Raw genomic sequence first — 21,798 nt, forward strand, 5'->3', positions numbered from 1 at the left:
AGCTTAATCAGAGCCAAGGCTGATATCTGGCACCGTAAGATTTCATCCAGCTATAGGGGATTTTTCCCCTGTCTTGAATCCCCTCCCAGCTCACTTACCTAAGTTATCACAGAAACAGTCCCGGACAAGAGGCCAAGCATTAGGATTTATTCCAAAAATCATGTTACCATATGTATTAAATCTGGCCACTAGGAATTGGTTGTATGATGACTAGGACTCCCCCCCCCCCCCCCCCTCCATTCCCTGTGGTTGGTGGATGCTACCTCCATATTGTCCCTCTGGTGCTGGCCTGAGGAGCATAACCTGCTGTGAAAACGGGACACTGCATGTTCATGCGAAACACTGCCACTGGATCAACCCATCTTTCTGTGTGTGTGTTCTGTTTTTAAATACGCTGCTGGATTAATTTGCTTTTATAAAGTAAGTAATATAAACAAATGTTTATGCTCAATTAATAATACAGTGGAGTCATATGGCGATTTTAATAAAAGGAATGTTCGCTTTACTTTGGTTTTAAAAATCTCTTTACCTGTATCTTTTTCAGTTCCGAATCCTGTGTTTATGCCTTGTAAGTGTGATGTCGGCATGGGTTTCTTGTGAGGATAAGCATAGCAGCACTAGATTTCCAACCTTGCATGCTTAAGCAAGAGAGGATTAATCAAAACCTTTTAAGCAGTACATTTTCCACAGGAGGGGAATCCTAATGATTTTTGTTGTTGATTTGTTAATTGCATAACTTTAAGGGGTATGTTTACTAAGGCACGTTAGCGTTTTTAATGCGCCTTTAAAGTTAAGGTACGTTAAACGCTAATGCGTCAATACATTACTATATGCGTGTTAGCATTTGACGCGTTTTAGCGTTTAAAACACTAATGCGCCAATATTTTGCGTGCCTTTGTAAACACAGGCGTAAAGCTTTACAAACACTAATGTATAAGTTTAGTTTCAGCTTAGCTTAAAAGTAATCAAGATATAGTATGATTTTTCTGGAAGAAATGCTATACTGATATGCTTCGAAATATTAGGCCATTTTTCATGACTGTTTTCATGGTATGGTGGTTGGTTTCTGGTAGAAGTGGAGAGGACTGATTTAGTAAATAACTGATGTGTTTAAATTTTACTTTGGTAATATATATATATTCTTCTAGGACACAGCGCTTTACACCTGGCAGCAAAGAATAGTCACCTGGATTGTGCCAAGAAGTTGCTTCAGGTAGATGATTTGATTTTTATTTTTACTGTCTGTTTTTGTTTTTATTTTAGATGGTTGAAAAAAAAAAAAGAGGGCCATCAGATTCACCTTTCTGTTAATCCATCTTTAGAGCAAGGTGTGCCACAGTTGTTGGTCTTCTTTACTGCTCCATGTTTTATTCTTGGCCTGTGTGTTAAAAAAAAAAAAGAAAAGAAGATGAATGCTTAATGAAAAATCACAAAAACAAAATTGTTATAGCAAAGGTAGCAAGACTCGGACTGTCAGTGTTGTATTCTAATTTTCTACATGAATAAGTACTGAAATCCTCACCTATGACATTATTTTCAATGGTATGCAGTTGGCTTGCTGTTCAGAGAGATGTATGAGATCACAAAAAACAGGCACCTTGCAATTAATCCAGGTCTGCGGTATTATAGATGAAAGAGCTATGTGGTTATATTCACAAGCCTCTTCATGCACCAGTGACAACCTTCCTCCTACACTCAATTTGCAGAAGTTTGTCTTGTAATGAAAAACAGCAAAGCTAAGGAATGTGTAGGTTTGAGTTATACCTTTGAAATTAAAATCGAGAAATGTGGGTTTTTTCCCTCTAGACTTTACATTGACTGTATGTTTTTAGTTATGCTAGTGAACCCACATTCTGTCTGCATCTTCACCATCCTTTTAACTGATAGTAATCACAAGCTGGCTTGTGCTGGCCAAATTTCAGTATTCATTTAACTGAAAGCTTCAGTTTTGTTCCTTGAATCTGGATCTTGCAGCCATAGCAAGCAAAGGGGGTCTTTTACTAAAGCTTAGCTCGCGTTACCTGCAGTAGGGCCTGTAGGAATAAAATGGGCCCTGCTGCAGATAACTCGAGCTAAGCTTTAGTAAAAGACCCCCAAAGTTGACCTCTGAAATTCAACATTTTAGAAAATAAAAGCTATTTCTGTAGTATTTCAATTAAGTACATGTTTTCGGGTGCAATTAGTGTTGGTGGAATTGTAACCAATTGCTACTCATTGGTTTCCTTCTATCAGTTCCAGTTCATTGAGTCAGATAACAATGGTATCGATAATTTTGAATGAGGATGGATTGAAAACTTTTTTTGAGGTGCTAGAAATAATGCAATACAAAATATGGGTCAGTTTTTGATTTTAGAGTACTGCTGTTTTAAGTACCACATCAAGATTATTAATCCTGTAATTTCAACACGTCCACACACTGTCTTTATGTTCTCCTGCAAACATATCCCTTATTTTTTAGAACAGGAAGTGCATACAGTTTCCATTAGTACTGAAGAGTCTTAATTTCCTGAACAAGGAGGCAATATTAATATAAATGGGTTCCTCCTCATTCTCCACATGTCCCTACGTTCTCTATGCTTTTGTGGGGTGAATATGCGTGATGTATGCCGTCAGTGCGTGTCAGCCTTAAAACCATCTAAAAACTTGGATGCTCGCAAAGGTGTATGCTTTCAGTTTTTATATATGCACATCAGAGACTTTTATAAAAAGATCAAGCTGTTAACAATAGTTTTTTTTTCTTGCAAAATTATAATGCTACAATCTTTCTGTAAACTTTAGAACCATCAAATGAGTTACTGTCTATGAGCTTTACAAAGACGTCTACTTTTGAAGATGCTGTTTATAATACATAGATTTTGAATTAGATTAATCTTTTTTTTTTTTTTTTTTTTACTTTATAGTCCAAGTGTCCAGCAGAAGGCACAGACAATTCTGGAAAAACAGCGTTGCATTATGCAGGTAACTTTCCAACAAGGTTCTGTTATGCACTGTTTTAGTGCTTCTTAGCCAGGTCCGAAAGTGATCAGTGATTCAATTCATCCTTCTGGGATTAGAAAAAACACAACAGATGAGGGGAAGGGGTAAAGCATGAGGCAGGTACCTTTTTCAGATCAAGGTAATTTCATTTTTAATAAGGTCATAGTTGAAAAATGCCAGGAATTTGTGTGTAAGCATAGTTTTCTCGTCTTCCTTTAGTCTGTTCCATTATGTTTTTAAAGAAAAACTAAACTGTCACGGGGCTCTGCCAGTACATGGAGATAAGGAATGTACATCATATGTTCAGTCCCTCCACTAAACTGGGTAGAAAAAGGAGTGATCCAAGGTACTGCCTCAAGGGGTATTTTTTATAACTGCCTACATTATCCAAACGCTACCTTCTTTCTTTTCTTTTATTTTTCAGATTAAAAAATGGATTGTTTGTTTGCTATTAATGTTTAACTGTCTTTATCAGTTTTATATACAAAACATGTCACATTTCAGGATGAGTGAGCCCTTGGACAACAGTGGAACAGTACTGTCTGCCTGCCCAGGCGTCAGACAGACTGTAGCAAGCAGTGGGTGAGTCTTTGCAGAAGAGATTGCTTTAGTAGAGGTATCAAAGGAAGCAGGAAGCTATACCCAGAGCTGGATCCAGGACTGGAAGTGGAAGCTGAGCTGGAACCAGGACAGTAAGCAGAAGTTATACTGGAACTGGAACCAGGACAGGAAGCAGGAGCTGTGCTGGAGGCTGGAAGTTGGAAACTAGAACCAGAACAGGAAGCTAAAGCTGTGCTGAAAGCTGGAACTAGGGCTGGAAGCAGATGCAGTGATGAAAATTGGAATCAGAGCTGGAAAGACGGCTGAGGGGTGATATGATAGAAGTCTACAAGATAATGAGCGGAGTAGAGTGGACAGATGTGAAGCGTCTGTTTGCACTTTCAAACAATAATAGAACCAGGGGACACATGATGAAGCTAGAATATGGTAGATTTAAAACAAATAGGAGAAAGTTTTTCTTTACACAGCGTGTAGTTGGACTCTGGAACTTGTTGCCGGAGAATGTAGTGACAGCAGCTGGCCTTACGGAGTTTAAGGAGGGTTTGGACAGATTCCTGAAGGAAAAGTCCATTGAACATTATTAATTTTTTTTTTTTGGGGGGGTAGGGGGTTGCTGGGTTCTTGAAGCCTGGATTGGCCGCTGTCAGAGACAGGATGCTGGGCTTGATGGACCCTTGGTCTTTTCCCAGTATGGCGGTGCTTATGTGCTAAGCTAGAACCAGGGTTGGAAGCAGAAGCAGTGCTGGGGGCTTGAACCAGGACATCCTGTTGCAAGGCAAAGAGGCAGAGAGTAGTGACTACAGAAGAAGGTCCATGGTGATGATGTCAGTGAGGGGCAGGCCCTAGCACTGTCAACCCGAATCCAGCCTCCCCAAATGAGCATACACAGCTGTTGGCAGGCCAGAGAAGGGAGTAGCACATAAGGCAGCAGGATTTCTCACGGGGGACCCATACACAGAGGTAAGGGAGCACAAGGGCAACCGTGACAACATATTACAAAACACTTCCATGAGGAATCATTGACATTGATTATCAACAAGGAACTATAACATATTGGATCAAACCAATGGTCCATCTAGTCCAGTATCCTGTTCCCAACAGTGGCCAATCCAGATCACAAGTACCTGTCAGAAATCCAAATAGTAGCAACATTCCGTGCTACCAATCCCGGGGCAAGTAATGGCTTCCCCCATGTCCATCTCAGTAATGGACTATGGACTTTTCCTCCAGGAATGAGTGTGAGATCTTTCCATGAATTGAATGTAGTTTTAAATGCAGTAGCCATTAGGGTGTGTAATAGAGAACTTCCATATTTATTCAGAATATTTTGAAAGCATAGAGATTTCAATATTATATATTTGTATTGGAGTGTGTCTCAAATGGGAAGAACTTTATAAAGAGTGGACCAAATAAGGTTCTAGTAATTCTGAGAGTAAGTACAATTAAACAATAGATGTAGAGTACCCCTCTCCTTACCATAAGACCAGCAGTTTGGAGAGATGTTAGTTTATACAGTGGGATCTGACAGGGATCCAGTAGGCTCTATGTGCCAAAAAGTACATGGATTGTGTTATATTTGCAAACCTAGAGGAAGAAAAGATTGCAGATCAGAATGCTTCCCATGCCCTCTCTTTAAATCTTCCTATCAAGAGCCCTGAAGCCCAGACATTCGTTTATGGTTGCAAATGACATGAACACATCACACCATTTTTGCAAAATTTTCATTAGCTACCAGTACATCCTTCCATCTGTTTTCCCTTTCTCTGCCATCCTTCCATCTGTTTTCCCTCTTTTCTCCCATCCTTCCATCTGTTTTCCCTCTTTTCTCCCCATCCTTCCATCTGTTTTCCCTCTTTTCTCCCCATCCTTCCATCTGTTTTCCCTCTTTTCTCCCCATCCTTCCATCTGTTTTCCCTCTTTTCTCTTTTCCTCGAGGCCCGCCCTGCATACCAGCGCCAGCCCCAGCTCCCATTGCCGGCCACTGCTGCTTTTCCTGTTGAGCAGCAGGGCCGGCGCTACAAAAAGAAAAAGCGCTAACGCTAAGGATGAAAAATGTTTAAAAAAAAAAAAAGCGCGGCACCGGCTCCAGGGGCAGTGACGTAGGAGACGGGAGGAGCCTGCGAGCCAGCAGCCAATGCCTCAAGGCTGTCTAGACAGTGCCTGCCGGTGCCGCGCTTTTTTTTTTTTTTTTAAACATTTTTTGTCCTTAGCGTTAGCGCTTCTTCTTTTTGTAGCGCCGGCCCTGCTGCTCAACAGGAAAAGCAGCAGTGGCCAGCAATGGGAGCTGGGGCTAGCGCTGGGTGGGCCTGGGCTGAAATTGGGTGGGCCTGGGCCCAGCCAGGCCCACCTGTAGCTACGCCCCTGGAGAGGAGTCAGATAACCCCAAGGTTACAAGCTGATAAAACAGGGAGTATGAGAGTGTTATCCACAGAGATAGAGAATGGGGGAAGAGGAGAGGTGGGTTTAGGGAGAAAGACATGTGACAGAGAGTGGTGGCAAATGGAACCAACTCAGAGGAAAGTAAAGTGAGCAGCGGCGTCCCTCGGGTCAGTGCTGGGGCCGAAATATATTTTTGAGAGACATTGCTGGAAGGTTAGAAGGAAAAGTTTGCCTTTTTGCAGATGGCATAAAGATAGCCAGTAGAGTGGATATCCCATGAGGAGGGATCTCCAAACACTGGAAGAATGGTCACGGGTCCGGCAGGTAAAATTTAATGCAAAGAAGTGTAGAGTGATGCACTTGGAGTGCAAAAATCCAAAAGAGATGTATTGGATAGGAGGGGAAAGATTGATAAGCTCAGCTCAGGAGAGGGACCTTGGTGTGATGGTGTCTGAGGATCTCAAGGCAAGGCGGTGGCCACGACCAGAAGGATGCTATGCTGCATAGAGAGGGGTATAACCAGTAGAAGAAAGGAGGTGTTTATGCCCCTGAAAAAGTCATTGGTGAAGCCCCACTTGGAGTATTGTGTTCAGTTTTGGAGGTTATATATTGCTAAGGATGTAAAAAGTCTGGAAGTGGTTTAAAAAAAAAGCGATGAAAATGGTATGCATTATGCGTTTTGCGTAGCAAGATGTACAAAGAGAGACTTGATGACCTAAACACATATACCCTGGTGGAAAGGAGAACCAGGGTGATATGATACAGATGTTCAAATATTTGACAGGTATTAATCCACAAAAAAACTTCTCCAGAAACAGGAAGGTGGTAGAACTAGAGGACATGAGGTTGAAGGGAGGAAGATTCAGGAATAATGTCGGAAAGTATTTTTTGACCGAGAGGGTGGTTGATACTTGGAATGCCCTACCGTGGCAGGTAGTTAAGATGAAAAACTGTAATGAAATTCAAAAATGTGTGGGATAGACACGTAGGAATCCAATTTAGAAGGAATCAGTCCAAAGACGCTCAGCAGAGACTAGGTGACAACACTGGTAATTGGGAAGCAAAGCCAGTATGGGGCAGACTTCTACAATCTGTGCCTTGGTCGTGGCTGGATAGATTTGGATGGGTGAAATTAAACTTATCAAAGGCTTCGATAACAACTTCAAGTGTTTTTGAACAAGGACAGCGCTAGACAGACTTTGCCGGGCTTTGCCATGAAAATAGCTTGGACAAATCAAGTTCATGTATATGTATACAAATGTATCACCTCATACCATATGTAATGAGTTTATCTCTTCGGGCAGACTGGATAGATTGTAGAGGTCTTTATCTGCTGTCATCTACTATGTTACTATGAGGGGCATTTTCGATACGACGTCTAAGTCCAACTTTGGACATTTTGCATGGTTTTGTGATTTGGACGTTTTGTTTTTTGGTCCATTAAAAAAAAAACACGTTCAAATGCAAAATGCACAAAATCAAGCCATTGGGATGTAGAAGCCAGCATTTTTAGTAGACTGGTCCCCCAGACATCCCAGGAAAACAATAGGGCACCCTAGGGAGCACTGCAGTGGACTTCATAAAATGCTCCCAGGTACACATCTCACCATTGCTCACTTATCTTCTCTGCTGAGCCCCCCCAAAACCCACTACCCCCTAACTGTACACCACTAACATAGCCCTTACAGGTGAAGGTGGCACCTATATGGTACAGTGGGTTTCCAGTGAGTTTTGGAGGGCTCACAGTTTACACCACAAGTGTAACAGGTAGGGGGGGAGGCATAGAGGCTGGCAAGTAATGTTTTAAATCACATTTTTGGGGGGTGGGAGGGGGTTAGTGACCACTGGGGGAGTAAGGAGAGGTCATTCCTCATTCCCTCCGGTGGTCATCTGGTCGTTTAGGGCACCTTTTGTTCCTTATTATTGTGACCCCACCTCTGGATACAATTGCTCACCCTACAGTTGCCCTTGTAATACCTTGGGTGAACTCTTGTGAAATGGACAGAGGTGAGGTGCACTTATTTTCACTAACCTCGCTTGTTTCTAAAACAGGAAGGGAATTAGATCTAAAGTAAATAATTTAATCAAGCAGATGTTTTGCTTTTAAAATTAATTTATTCAACACTGCTAAACAATCAATTTTCACTAAATCTGACAGTCCTTTGCAGTCCCACTCAAGCGTGCAAAAGGGTTTAAAGGATACTTTTTCCTGCTTTCTTGTATTTTCTTCTTTTCTTCTTCTTTCTTTTATCGTTGGGTACCATGTAATGTAGCGATGATCTCAGGAACCAGTAACCACGAATCAGTCGGGAAACCTACTACAGTATTCTCAAAGAAACTCAAAAACCCTAAAAAAAATTCTAACTAATTTTGTGTCATTAATAATCCCCAAAGTTAGGTACGTAATTATTTTCCTATCTAACTATCCCAAGTAAACAAATGGATAATTTTTAATCCCTATACTTTCCCTCCCACATTACTCAAGCAAAAAGGGTATGTTAGAGGTAGTTTTCTTTCAAAACTACAGGAAATGTAATTAAAATAACTCTCAGCTGTTTCATATGCACTGCAACTTAAGTTCAGTGTAATATTTGTTCCCTTTAAATATTCATTTATTTAAAGCTTCAGTGAGGCTTTCCACTTTTAAACTCCTACTAAAACCAATAAGGTTTGGTAGGATTTAAGGTGCACTTCAGCCAGCAAACCTTCAGGGGGTGGTAGGCTCCCTTCAGCAGTCCACAAACAAAGTCCTTCTAGACAACACAGCTTTTAGTTCCAAACAGTTTATTTCCCCTCCTCCACAAATCTCAGTTCAAGGGGTTAAAGTCCCATTCAGTTTCCAAAACAAAGCAACAAGAAAAAACTTCCCTTTAAATCCAAGTTCTCCCCAGTTCAACAGCCTGGGTTTCAGTTTTAAAAGTCTTTCCGCTTGGGTGGTTGCAGAATGGCAGTACACCGCTCACAACACAGCTAATTGACTCCTGTGACCACCCATTGCCTTCAGTCCCTGCAACACTGCCCCAAAGTACAATTACAGTCCATGTCAACTGGCTCCTCCAAACCTGGTGTGCTGGTCCCTCTAGACTCTCCTTCCTACAAGCACTCCATTAACTCTGCTTCTCTCCTAGGCTGTTGGTTGGAGACCTCCTCCCCCTCCCAGGTGGAAGGAATCTTGTACTGATTTCTAACCCAAGGGAATTGAGCTTTGTCATCCCTGCTCCCCCTTCTGGCCCTCGTCTGCCATAGCAGCTGCTCTTTCCAGGCCTTTTCCCCCTCCTTTCCACGTGGGGGCCATACCGGGTTTTGGGACCAACCCCCCCAATCCCTTCTCTCAGGGCCTTGTGGGGAATGTAGTCTGGCCCCATACCTCCTCCTGACCTGTTTAGACCCCCCCCCCCCATGTGGGGGCCATACTGGGTTTCGGGACCTACCCCCCCCCCCCCCGATCCCTTCTCTCAGGGCCTTGTGGGGAATGTAGTCTGGCCCCATACCTCCTCCTGACCTGCTTAGACCCTCCAACCTCCTTACTATATATATATATATATATATATATATATATATATATGCCCCACACTTATTCAGTCATCAGACAATCACCAGGACGGGCACCTCTCTAAAAGCCACCAAAACCGTGCAAGGCTTTTAAAATTAAACAATTAAGCTTTGTCACACTCCTCACACAAGCAACCAGTTTTAAAAAAAAACCCAAAATCCATTCTTTTAAACAGATTTCCTACTATAGCTGTTCACAGACTACTAACATACGTCTGTACAGCTTCTTTCTTACCTCCCAACTGCCAGCCTGAGCTGTTTGTCACTCTCCTGAGAGTTCCATCAGCTTACGGAACACTCAGCGCATGCACACAGACTACTCAGTTTCACTGCACTGCTGCTCACTGTCTCTACACCAGATCTAGAAGGAACCAGGTAATCTTTTAAAATTTAACCCATAGGGTTACATTATAAAAACGGGTCTAGCTCAAAATTACTTAGTTTGTTCTGAACACTTTTGTTTTGTTCCATTATGGCTGAAAAATGTCCAAGTATTAGGAGCGCCCACCACTACTACTACTACTACTTGACATTTCTAAAGTGCTACTAGGGTTACGCAGCGCTGTACAATTTAACATAGAAGGACAGTCCCTGCTCAAATGAGCTTACAATCTAAAGGACAAATGTACAGTCAGTCAAATAGGAGCAGTCTAGATTTCCTGAAAGGTATAAAGGTTAGGTGCTGAAAGCAACATTGAACAGGTGGGCTTTGAGCAAGGATTTGAAGATGGGTAGGGAGGGGGCTTGGCGTAAGGGCTCAGGAAGTTTATTCCAAGCATAGGGTGAGGCGAGGCAGAATGAGCGGAGCCTGGAGTTGGCGGTGGTGCCCAACATGCCCCCTTGTGATTTGAACGCACTTGTGATGGACTTCATAGAAAAACATCTAAAAATTGATTTTGAAAATACCAATTTGGAAATATTTGTGAGAAAAGCATCCAAATACAGATTTATGCCACTTTTGGACATTTTTCTCTTTTGAAAATGAGCTCCTATTTTCTATTCCATATTTGTGAAAGGGGGAGTGAAGAGAAGACTAGACGATTTAATATAAAAAGTTTATTTACAATTGTACTGCATACCTTTTATGAGGTATGCAGGAAGCATGTTCAGACAAAGCAGTCAGAGAATGCTTAAAGGCACAGATCTCTCATTGGTCTTATATAGCTTTCTTTGGCATCTGACTATACAACATCCCTGTGCAAGTCTCTGAATACCACAAACTGTTAATCATGTGCAGAACATCTGCTTTCTATTACCCCCCTACCTTCTATCCCACAGACTTTCTGGAGCCTGCCTCTGGCTAATGTGGGCCCCATCATGTCCCAGGAGATTTTAGTGTTGAAACAGCTAGCTCTGCATGTTTTTTTGAAGCATTCCACTCCAATTTTTTATAGTTTTGTTCAACAAATCCTCCCTTTTGAGGACTGATTGTTTCAGGCCTCAAACATCTGTTTCAGCTCCAGTCTGTTGTTTCCTTACCTCCCTTCTAAATCTCCTCCCCCCTTGTTTGTGGCATTCAGTTTCTGCACGCTTTTTCAATATTTTTGGCTGACATATTAAAGTTCTATTTATTCTGAATTTCAGTTATCATTGTTATTTTAAAAACATCCTGGCACATCTTTGCAAACATGCTAATACATGTTGCATTAAACAGATTCAATTGTACTAGGGTACAAAATTTATATTTCCTTTGAATACAGACAGTGAGCTTCATCAAAGGGGAATACACTGTCATTCATTCTTACTTCTCATTAGTTGATGTGGCATTAAAAATTACACAAATTAAAAGCATAACATTCATTGAATCAGTTGTTACAACATTCTGCATGTAAGTGCACTTTATCAGGGGAATGTGTTCAGTTGTCATACTATTAATCAGACACCAACATGATGTCTGTGGGTACTTGTCCATAAGCAAGGCTTGCTTATAAATAGTCTCATTTGTCCAATGAAGGTTTTCATCATCTCTTACACAGGTATTATTGGGATCACAGTCATGGTGCCCACTCAATTTTATCATTGTAGTCCCATATATCATAGCTGGCAAGGACAAGGATGTGGGCACATATGATACAATCAGTCAGATTCAACATCTTGGCCGCTGCAACAAGTCTATTATCATATGTGTTCATTGTCCATTAACAAACAACAACAGTCCAATACCATCATGTTTAGGGACATGATGTTTGTTTATTCTTTGTCCATTTCAATGTTATTAATTCGTCGAATATCTGCTAAATGTATCCAAGAAGTATGACCTTCCAGACGGGCAGAGGTCTGAGTAAGGGCCGTGATAGCAAAAGGCCCTACATACACAGGATCTTTCCATGTTTTATGTGTAAAGTTCTTTCGTAGCACTAGGTCACCTACTTTAAAAGCACAAACATCATTAGTAGTTCCTGCCTGTGATACTACATTTGTTCGGATCATATCACTTGTCAGGTTCAACATAGGTTGTAGCTTTTGCCAGTACTGAGCTGTGCTATCAGTACTTGCTGTCTGCATCGGGAAAAAATGACGTCCTGTCTGAATTTGGAATGGGGTCAATTTAGTACGCCCATTAGGTTGGGCCCTTATAACCATCAAAGCTAATGGTAACAAATCAAGCAAGGTATATGGTTTACCTGCTGTTTCCTTGTTTAAAGCCTTCAGTAATACTCTCAATTTAGTTTTTAAAATACCATTGTAGCGCTCCACCAAACCATTGGAGGTGGGGCGATACACTGATACTTTTCTGTGTGTTAGACCCATAATTTTGCTCAAATTGTTGCCTCATTGTTTCCTTATTCCAATGCATGGTTGCATGCCAACCAGCCAATACCTTAATCGCCTGGCTCATTGGCATACAAGGTAATCCTTCTTCTGCATTAAACCATTCACTTCCCAATTTCATACATCCTCTCTTCAACCATTTTTCACTTTCCTGTCCCTCTGGCTGCCACATTTCAATCTTATCTACATTCGTAAGTGGCCCTTCCTGTGTCTGTCTAGTATTATACAAAATCTTTTCACTTTGCTTAACCACCTCCGTTGCTGCTGCATCAGCCATTGCATTACCTAGTGCCTCAAAGGTTGGCCTTTCAGTGTGGGCCGGGGTCCACACAACTGCAGTTTTTCTACCTTCACGTTCCCTTCTTGCCAAATTTTCAAACAGCAATTTCCAATATGTGTAATGTTGTAAATTTTTACCTGCACTGGTTATCATCCCCCTACGCTGCCATTTTAATATATGATACTGTAGTGAACTTGCAACGTAACCACTATCAGTATATATAGTGACATTTTGAGTCATATCAGTGTGTTGTAAGGCCGTAATAACGGCTAAAAGTTCAGCATGCTGTGCAGTATGATCAGGAGGGGTTTTATATTGTACTTGCATTATCTTTCTTAGATTCTCATCTACCTGCATGCAGGCAAAGCCTGCAACAGTCCTTTCACAAGCTCCATCTGTAAACCATATTAACCCATCAGATAAGGGTTCAAAAGTAAGACAATGAAATGTAGGGATTTCTATAGTATCAATCTCACCCTCTTGATCGACAGGAAAAAGCAGATCTATCTTATTTCTCTGTTCTTTAGTTAATGGTATTATTCTTATATTTTGTCCTAAAAGTACTGCTTGATATTTTCCAAATCTAGTGGCTGTCAATGCCGTCTGACTAGGGCTCAACAGCGTTTTAATCGTGTGGTTGGTATGTATTACAATAGGAACAAAAGGCATTTGTGCTCTCCATTTGCCTATTGCTGCCACAATAGCTGTCAGTAACTTTGGTATTTCTTTCATTCCCTTTTCCACATGATTAAAAGAGCCTGACAAAAAAGCTACTGGTGCATTTACTTCATTGTTTTGATTAATCATAGCTGCCCAACTATTTCCCATGTCTTTTACCCATAGATGCACAGGTGATTGGATATCTATTACTGCTAACGGTCCTGGAGATAACAAATCCCTCACAATCTTAGCCAATATTATCTTATCCTGCTCTTCCAATACAATTAATGTATTCTTTGGTGTGGCTGCGGGCAGTTTCAAATGTTTATAAAGTCTCATTACTTTTTGTGTATAATTTGGTATCCATTGTCTGCAGTAATTTAACATTCCCAAAACAGCACGTAACTGGGTACGGTACCGGAGTCTCATTTAAAATAGATATAACTTCCGGTATAATTACCTTATGTTCTGCTGAAACATTTTGTCCTAAAAAGGTGACAGTAGACTGAGCTATAACACATTTTTCCCTGTTACATTTATATCCTAACTCTCCTAATAACAAAAATAATTTTCTAGTCCAATCTAGGCATTCTGTTTCAGTCTCAGCAGACAGTAGAATATCATCTACATAGACAAACAATGACACCGTGTCAGGCAAGTGACTCCTGAAATCCTTTAAATCCATCATTAGTTGTTTTGAGAATACCGATGGACTATCAGTAAAGCCTTGAGGCATCCTAGTCCACCTGTATGCCTCACTCTGTACTATAAATGACGTCAAATCCCTAGACTCTGGATGAAGAGGTATTGAAAAGAATGCATTAGACAAGTCAATAACAGTGTTATATGCATATATATTCTGAGTGTGCAAAAGTGTAGCAGGATTTGCACAAATCGGAAATTGATTTTTTGTAATCTCATTTAGCTCTCTTAAATCATGTACTATCCTTACATTGTTTTCCCCTTTCGGAACCGGAAACAATGGGGTATTGTACGGGGATACTGAAGGTTCAATAATACCACATTTCAATAATTTACCACTGTGTTCCAGGGTTTTGGATACTAATTTAGGTCGTATGGGGTAAGGGTCTTGCTTCGGCCCCTTTGCCCCTTCTATTAATTCTATCTTATGGGGTTTTGCATTTACGGCTAGTCCATATGGTGAATCACTTGTACTCCAAATATGTTGTGGTAATTCTTCCATAACCCTTACTTTATTTTCATTATTCAACTGCTGGACCATAGTGAGCAAACTTGGTATTTCTTTATTTCCAAAATCTAAACACAATCCTAATTGAGACAATAAGTCTCTACCACACAAATTTACTGGGCAATCAGGTGCCACTAAGAAGGGTACCACAGCCTCCCTTGAACCGTGCGGTTGGCATTCCAAGCGCACCAGAGTCGGTTCCGTTAGCCTTTTTCTTTGTTCTATCCCCGTAAATCCCACTGTTGTTCTATACTGATTTGAAAGCTTAACTCCCAGTGGTTTTGCACACAACACAGAGGTACTCGCCCCTGTATCTATCAAAATTCTCACAGGAGTTCCATATTTGCCAATTGCCAATGTAATAAAGGGTTCCCTTGTGTCTAATCTGAAAATCATTCCCTCTTCCTGACACTGGTCTGCTTCCAGTCAATAGCATTGGTCTGGAGTATTCTGCCAAGTTGGAAAAGCATTTACAGTGCCTTGTCTCTGTACTGCAGCCCCTGGTCCCTGTGATTGCATCACCGGCTGCTGTATTGCAGTCTGCGGGGCACTCACAGGCATCCCTACTACTTGTGGCATTAATCCTTGCTGCGTCTGCATTTGTACTTGGGGCATTCCTGCATTCTGATAACATTCTGAAGCATAGTAACCATATTGCTGACAAATCATATTGTTCAGATGTTTATTAAAGATTTTAAATCACCTCTTTCCCTATTAGCCCTACACACAAAACTAGCTAGGACTGTGACTAATTTAAGCCAGATGATCTCTTAACACTGCAGGAATCTCACTTAAAAAAGAGTCAAACAAAGTTAAATTGCAAAGACATTCCACATAGAGAACTAGAAACAGAATAACACATATTTTAAAATAAACAGAGATCAGAATTCCCTATAAGACAAAGAACTTATTTAAATCTAATCTAAAACAATCTTTTAAAAGGAACAAAAAAAAATTTCAGTTCTTTCAGACCTTTCTAACCGTTAGCTTAGCAACAGCCAGACACCGAGAAATCAAAAACAGATGACATTCCTCAACCTTCAGGCTGAACAAAAGGTTGCTTTTCCCGCTCTTGCTGTATTTTTTCAAACGATCCATACTGAGACCAGCTCAAAAAAGAATCTTTTGCATCATACCATTTCTCATGTATTTTTTCAATCTGTTTTTTTTCTAATGGGAATAATTCTATGACATGCTGCAAAGGGGAGCATTTTTTTGAACTATCTAAATCTAAATACATAGCATATACAGGAGGCTGTTCTTTCTTATCTGCCCCTTTCCCTTTCATTTTATTCTGACTATTACAATTTCTCCTATAAAGCCACAATCTACAAAAATATACTACTGCACCTAAACCAAGAAAATATACAAAACAGAAAACTACAAAGCTAAACAAATATACCTAAGTCCACAATGTAAGCTTACTCACGCGTCTTCTTATTTCTCTTTAGCAAGCCCAGGAGTCGTAGCCTATATGTCCAGTTCAGCAGTTTGATCAATCCCACATCAGTGGAGCACAGAAATTAGGCTTAAACAACGCTTGCTCTCTCAAAATCCTGTAAAAAAACTTCATTAACAACACACACTTAATTTGTTCTTCGTCTCGCCTTCTCTTTTCCGTTTGCGGCCTACTCCTGGCTGGCTCGCCACTTTGAAGAGAAGACTAGACGATTTAATATAAAAAGTTTATTTACAATTGTACTGCATACCTTTTATGAGGTATGCAGGAAGCATGTTCAGACAAAGCAGTCAGAGAATGCTTAAAGGCACAGATCTCTCATTGGTCTTATATAGCTTTCTTTGGCATCTGACTATACAACATCCCTGTGCAAGTCTCTGAATACCACAAACTGTTAATCATGTGCAGAACATCTGCTTTCTATTACCCCCCTACCTTCTATCCCACAGACTTTCTGGAGCCTGCCTCTGGCTAATGTGGGCCCCATCATGTCCCAGGAGATTTTAGTGTTGAAACAGCTAGCTCTGCATGTTTTTTTGAAGCATTCCACTCCAATTTTTTATAGTTTTGTTCAACAGGAGTATTTATTTTATTAGAATGGCTTGATATGCTGGCAGTTCCATAGGATGTAGCTAGGTGATTTACAAAAGTGGGAAAAAAGAGTCTAAACTAAAATGGAGAGGAGACTAGAAAGAGAAATAAGGAGGTGGAGGACAGAGGAGATTGGAGGAGAGAAAAGGACGGGTGGATTGAGGGTAGGGCCTAAGGACAGATGCAAGGAAATTTGGGAGGGACCTGCCTCGGGTGTATTTAACGAATTCTCAGCCTATCCAAAGACTGACTGAAAGAGCCATGTTTTGATTTGTTTATTGAATTTGGGAAAGGAAAATTCAAATTGAATATCCAGGGAGAGGGACTTCCACAGCTGTTGGCGCAGGCAGTAAAATGCAGTGTCTCTGGAGATGTCAAGTTGAAGGATGCAAGCTGGAATGTTACAAGGTCAGAAGGTCAGCCAAATAACAGAGAGTTTGTAGAGTCAAGTCCTTAAAAACCAGGGTAAGAAACCAATGCATGGAGATTAGCAAAAGGAAAATGTGATTAGTACAATGGGCATTGTATAAAGCTTGACTGTTGTGGATTGGACTAATTGACACTTGAGAGTGGCAGGAAGCAAACTGTTAGAGAATTAATTGAGTTCTTATGAGATAAGGAGGGAGCAGTGATTTAACTGAGCAAATGTGATTAAGGGCAGTAGAAGATGAACGAACTATTGAGTCGGTTTATAGTTTCAATGTGAATTTAGGGTAGAAGTAATACTGAGCATATACCCAGATTCACGGAAGGATGTGGGACAGCCCTGAATGACGGGAAAAAGTGGCAAACTGAGTGTGGGTTTGGGAAGAAGATGGACCCGCATTTACAGGAGGGTAGAGTGAAAAGGATCTGAATATCATTGGCATAGCAATATAAACTACAATTGAGCTAAAGGCAGATTATCTATATAATGGTCACTCTGCTTCCCTGGATGGCTGGCTGGCTGGGTTCGTAACAGCATGCAAATGAGCTTACATCAGCGTTCCCTCTGTGTCCCGCCCTCGCAGAAAGACGAAGTGTCAGAGGAGGGCGGGACACTGAGAGGGAAGACAAGAGACGGCTGAAGGCGACGCGAGCCAAGCCTGCCTCCACTATGACCTGAGGTAACATGAACGGTTTAAAGGCAGGGCGGCAGGGGAGAGGAGGGGAGAATCGCTGGGCATGGATGGGATGGGAGGGCAGGGCAGAGGAGAATCGCTGGACATGGATGGAAGGGCAGAATCATAGGACACAGATGAGAGGGCAGGGCAGAGGAGAATCACTGGACATGGATGAGAGGGGAGAATCACTGGACATGGAAGGGAGGGCAGGGGGAGAGAGAATAAATCCCTTAGACGACAGCCTTCCTAGGGCCCGTTTCATTTTTCACGAAACGGGCTTTGTTGCTTGTAATTAAATAAGAGTGGAAGTGGTATGAAGAATATTTTGAAAAGTGGGAGCCAGGATGGAACCTTGTGGAACCTCACGAGAAGAGATGTAAGTAGAATATAGGTAGTAGCATTATGAATATGGAAGGATCTTCCTGATTAGTATTTAAACCAAGTGTAGACAGTACCAGAAACCTCAAGGTCATGAAGATGAAGTACATCATTAACTAAATCAAACACAGAAGAAAGATCAAAGGAAACAATCAGAGTGAACTTGATCAATGGCACTCCTGATTTCATTATTTAGAGCTGTTAGGAGGGATTTAGTACTATGACCTTGAAAAAAACCGCCAGTGTGGTGGGGGTGTACAGCAAGCTTTGTCCAAGAACAGAGAGTTGAACGAGATCAATTTTTTCCAACAGTTTGAAGAGAAGAGGGAGATTGGTGTTGGGTGAAAGCTTCCATGATTAGCAATACCTAATTGTGTTTTTTTGAGAATGGACATTATTATTGAATGCTTCAAAGAGTTAGGATTGTAAAAGGGGTAGCCAATTGGTAGGAGCTACTGGGCTATTTTCAAATCAGTGAGGTGGGCCAGAGGTCTAATGTTAAGGATAATGGGTTCAATGTAGACATTTTAGTAATACCAATGAGGATTAGCAGTTGGAAGGATAGCCAGTGAGGGGAGAATCTGGAGGGCAGGAATGGAGTGTGTTGGATTGGATTCACCGGTAAAATAGAGGGATGGAGGGCCTGATGAAGAACAGATACCACCATCTGTCAAGCCAGACTTCGGAGAGATTAACAAAGAGGAATATGAAGAGACAGCAGGGGACCTGGGGTGAAGGAGGAGAATCTAGCATTTGGAAGTTTCTTGGATTTATTTACTAATTGCTTACTGTTGTCTAATGTATTGAATAGATAAAAGGATTTGACACAGCTGTTTTTTTGGCTCAGGCAACATCATGATCTGTCAATGCTCAGTTTTACTCTTGGCTTCTTTTTCAGCTGCAAGTGGATGTCTTCAAATAGTACAACTTTTGTGTGAGCACAAATGTCCTGTCAACATCAAGGATTTGGTAGGTATCACTAATCTTCAAAATAAATTACTGTATCTCATTAATTTACCATTTTTAGGTAGGTCTTCCTGCAAAACGGCAGAGTAAGACTGTTTTGATGTCCAGTGCTATGCATATGCACTTAGCATCTGAAATGTTTGGATGGTTCTCCTGTGATTGTTTAAAAAGCCAGAAGAATACTACATTCATGGCTGTGCATTCTGTATCTGAAGTATGTACAGTTTTTTGGTAATATTGTAAAGAAGGGGAAAGGGAATGGGACTTGATATACCGCTTTTCTGTGGTTTTTGCAACTACTTTCAAAGTGGTTTACATAGTATATACAGGTACTTATTTGTACCTGGGGCAATGGAGGGTTAAATGACTTGCACAGAATCACAAGGAGCTGCAGTGGAAATCAAACCCAGTTTCCCAGGATCAAAGTCTCCGCTGCACTAACTACTAGGTTACTCCTTAGCAACACATGTGGATGTCCTCAGAGTTAGAGGTTATGGACTGAAGGGGAGCTGGAAGCATACTAGTGTTATCAACAATGATCAAGAGGGGTTAAGAAGATTTCAGGAAGAATAGGGATTTTATATACGTGGCTTTATTTTTGGTAGCTTTGCTGATGACTGGCTCCTGCCGATAGCTGAAACTATGCAATTTTAGAAACTTGGAGATAATCTCACCCCCCCCCCCCCCCCCCCCCAATTTGTAGACATTTTGTGTCACCTGCAGAAAGCACTAGTAGAAGCAGGAAACCCACCTTGGGCACCACAGGATTGCCAGAAAAATGAACTTTGAACATCTAAATATCTCTAAATCATCTCCAGTTTACCCTTGTTTTTTTGAGCCTCAGATAAACCATTTGTGGCAACAAAAAAAAACTTTTTTTTTTTTTTTTAATTTAAGACCACTGTCTCATTCGGTCTTATTTTGATGAAACACGTTTTGCTCTGCTGGACCAGATTTTGATATTAATGTATTTATTGGTTCTTATATACTACATTATCCGAAAATGATTTCAGTTCAGTTTGGCAATATATATTACAAAAGTTGAATTACAATGAATGAGATTTGAAGATTACAAAGAGAGAGCAATTTTACAACTAGTGCAGTATTATGATGGTTGATGGCAATTCTGAAATTAATTAGTATCTTGAGAGAACTTTTCCTGTTCATAATGTTTTTATTACAACTGGACTATTACAATGAGCTATATTTGGGTCTGTTTACTAGGTTATTGAATAAACTTCGGTGTTTTGCCGTTTCTTGTTAAATTACATTGGCTCCCTAGGCAACCTTGAATATTTTTTAATTGCTGTTTCAAACCTTTTATCGTCTTATTTATGAATTTGTGATTAAATTGTTGACTGTTTACTCTTCTCGTTTATAGGATCAATTGTTGCTTCACCCACCTACATTTAGGTGTTCATTTCTTAAGAATATGTAATGCTTCTTTCCCATTCTGTACGACTTCATATTGGAACATCTTACCTTTATATATTAGAACAGATCCAAATTATGTAATTTCGCAAGAAATTGAAAACGTTTTATGTGGAAAATTCTGATTAATGTGGAATGATTGCTGTACTGAATGTTTTTTAATTTGTTTATATACATTGTTGTATCTTTTGTTATTGTATATTGTTGTTTGAAATTGTAAACCACGTTGGACCCTGAAGTGGGATAAAGCGATAAATAAGTGCTGTATTGATATTCTGGTCACTGCATCTCAAAAAGGGTATAGCAGTAGTAGAAAAGGTGTTTTGAAGGGCGACCAGAATTATAAAGGAGTTTGAACAGTTCTCCTATGAAGAAATGCTAAACAGCTAGGGCTCTACATCTTGGTGAAGGGACAACTGAGGGGGGGGGGGGGGGGGAGAAGTGATAGAGTTCTATAAATTTATGAGCAAAACTAGCTCGAGGCAAGGACCAGGTGAGCACCGGCTCAGGGCACCAAAAACCTGTCTCACTGGCCCCCCTGCAACGGCCAACTCCCTGCTTCCAGATAGCAGAAGCATTTAGCACCCCCACCTCTGTGTCTTCTCATCTCTTTCCCCTCCTCCAATTTCAGGTCCAGCATCCCCTGTCTCAACCCTGAGACCCAACTGTAGTCTGGTGGCTGCTCCCCCCCCCCCCCCCCCCCCCCCCCCGTCTACCTTTTAAGCATATTTTTCTCCCCTGGCTGGCAGCATTAACAATTCACATTGCACTGCCTCCGCTGGCTCTGGAGCTCTCCCTTTGCCATAACTTCTTGTTTCTGCAGGGTCTAAATGAAGCAAAGAGATGGTTCTGGGGTTGGCAGAGGCAGTGTTATGTGAATTGCTAAAGTTGCCGGCTGCCTTTATAAAGGAGAAAGACAGACACTTTTAAAAGGGTAGTCAATTGGGTGAGGGGGGGCGTTTGAGAGAGGGGGGTGCTGCCAGACCACAGGTGGCAGAGGAGTTAAGAGAGAGGGGGACCTGGGGGGGCGGAGAGAGGAAGGGGACGTTGAACCTGAGGGAGGGAGGGAAGATGCATGGCATGGGGAGGATGTAGGGAGAATGTGATGAGGTGTTGGACATGGAGGGGGAGGGGAGTCCAAGGTACATGAAGGCAGATTCTGGATCTGCAGGAGGTGACATGTTGGACATAGGGAGGTGGAGGGAAGGTGTTAGACATGGAGAGGCAAATGTGGAGAAGCTGGATATAGGGAGAGTGCAGACACATGGTAGGTGGAGGGAAGATGTTAGACATGGAGAGGTAAATGTGGAGAAGCTGGACATGGGGAGCTTGCAGACACATGGGAGGTGGGATTTGGGAGTTAGATTCTGGACATAGGAAGATATAGGGAGATGGAAGATACTAGACATGGAAGGTGGAATATGAAGTTGAGAGATGTTGAATACAGGCACATAGATGGAGGGGAGATGTTGGATATTGG

General features: G+C 41.3%; 1 protein-coding gene across 4 annotated transcripts in view; it reads left to right on the plus strand.

The window, feature by feature from the left end:
- The window catches only part of RAI14 (retinoic acid induced 14), a 266,149-nt gene that overhangs the window by 149,286 nt on the left and 95,065 nt on the right, over positions 1-21,798 (plus strand). For all 4 annotated transcript variants that reach the window (XM_030193017.1, XM_030193015.1, XM_030193019.1 and 1 more), the window contains exons 5-7: positions 1,149-1,213; positions 2,901-2,958; positions 18,820-18,890. In XM_030193017.1, the coding sequence (XP_030048877.1) occupies positions 1,149-1,213; positions 2,901-2,958; positions 18,820-18,890 (194 nt within the window). The remainder of the gene's footprint in view (positions 1-1,148; positions 1,214-2,900; positions 2,959-18,819; positions 18,891-21,798) is intronic.

This window comes from Microcaecilia unicolor, chromosome 2 (genome assembly GCF_901765095.1).
Source record: "Microcaecilia unicolor chromosome 2, aMicUni1.1, whole genome shotgun sequence".
Classification (NCBI taxonomy): Eukaryota; Metazoa; Chordata; class Amphibia; order Gymnophiona; family Siphonopidae; genus Microcaecilia; species Microcaecilia unicolor.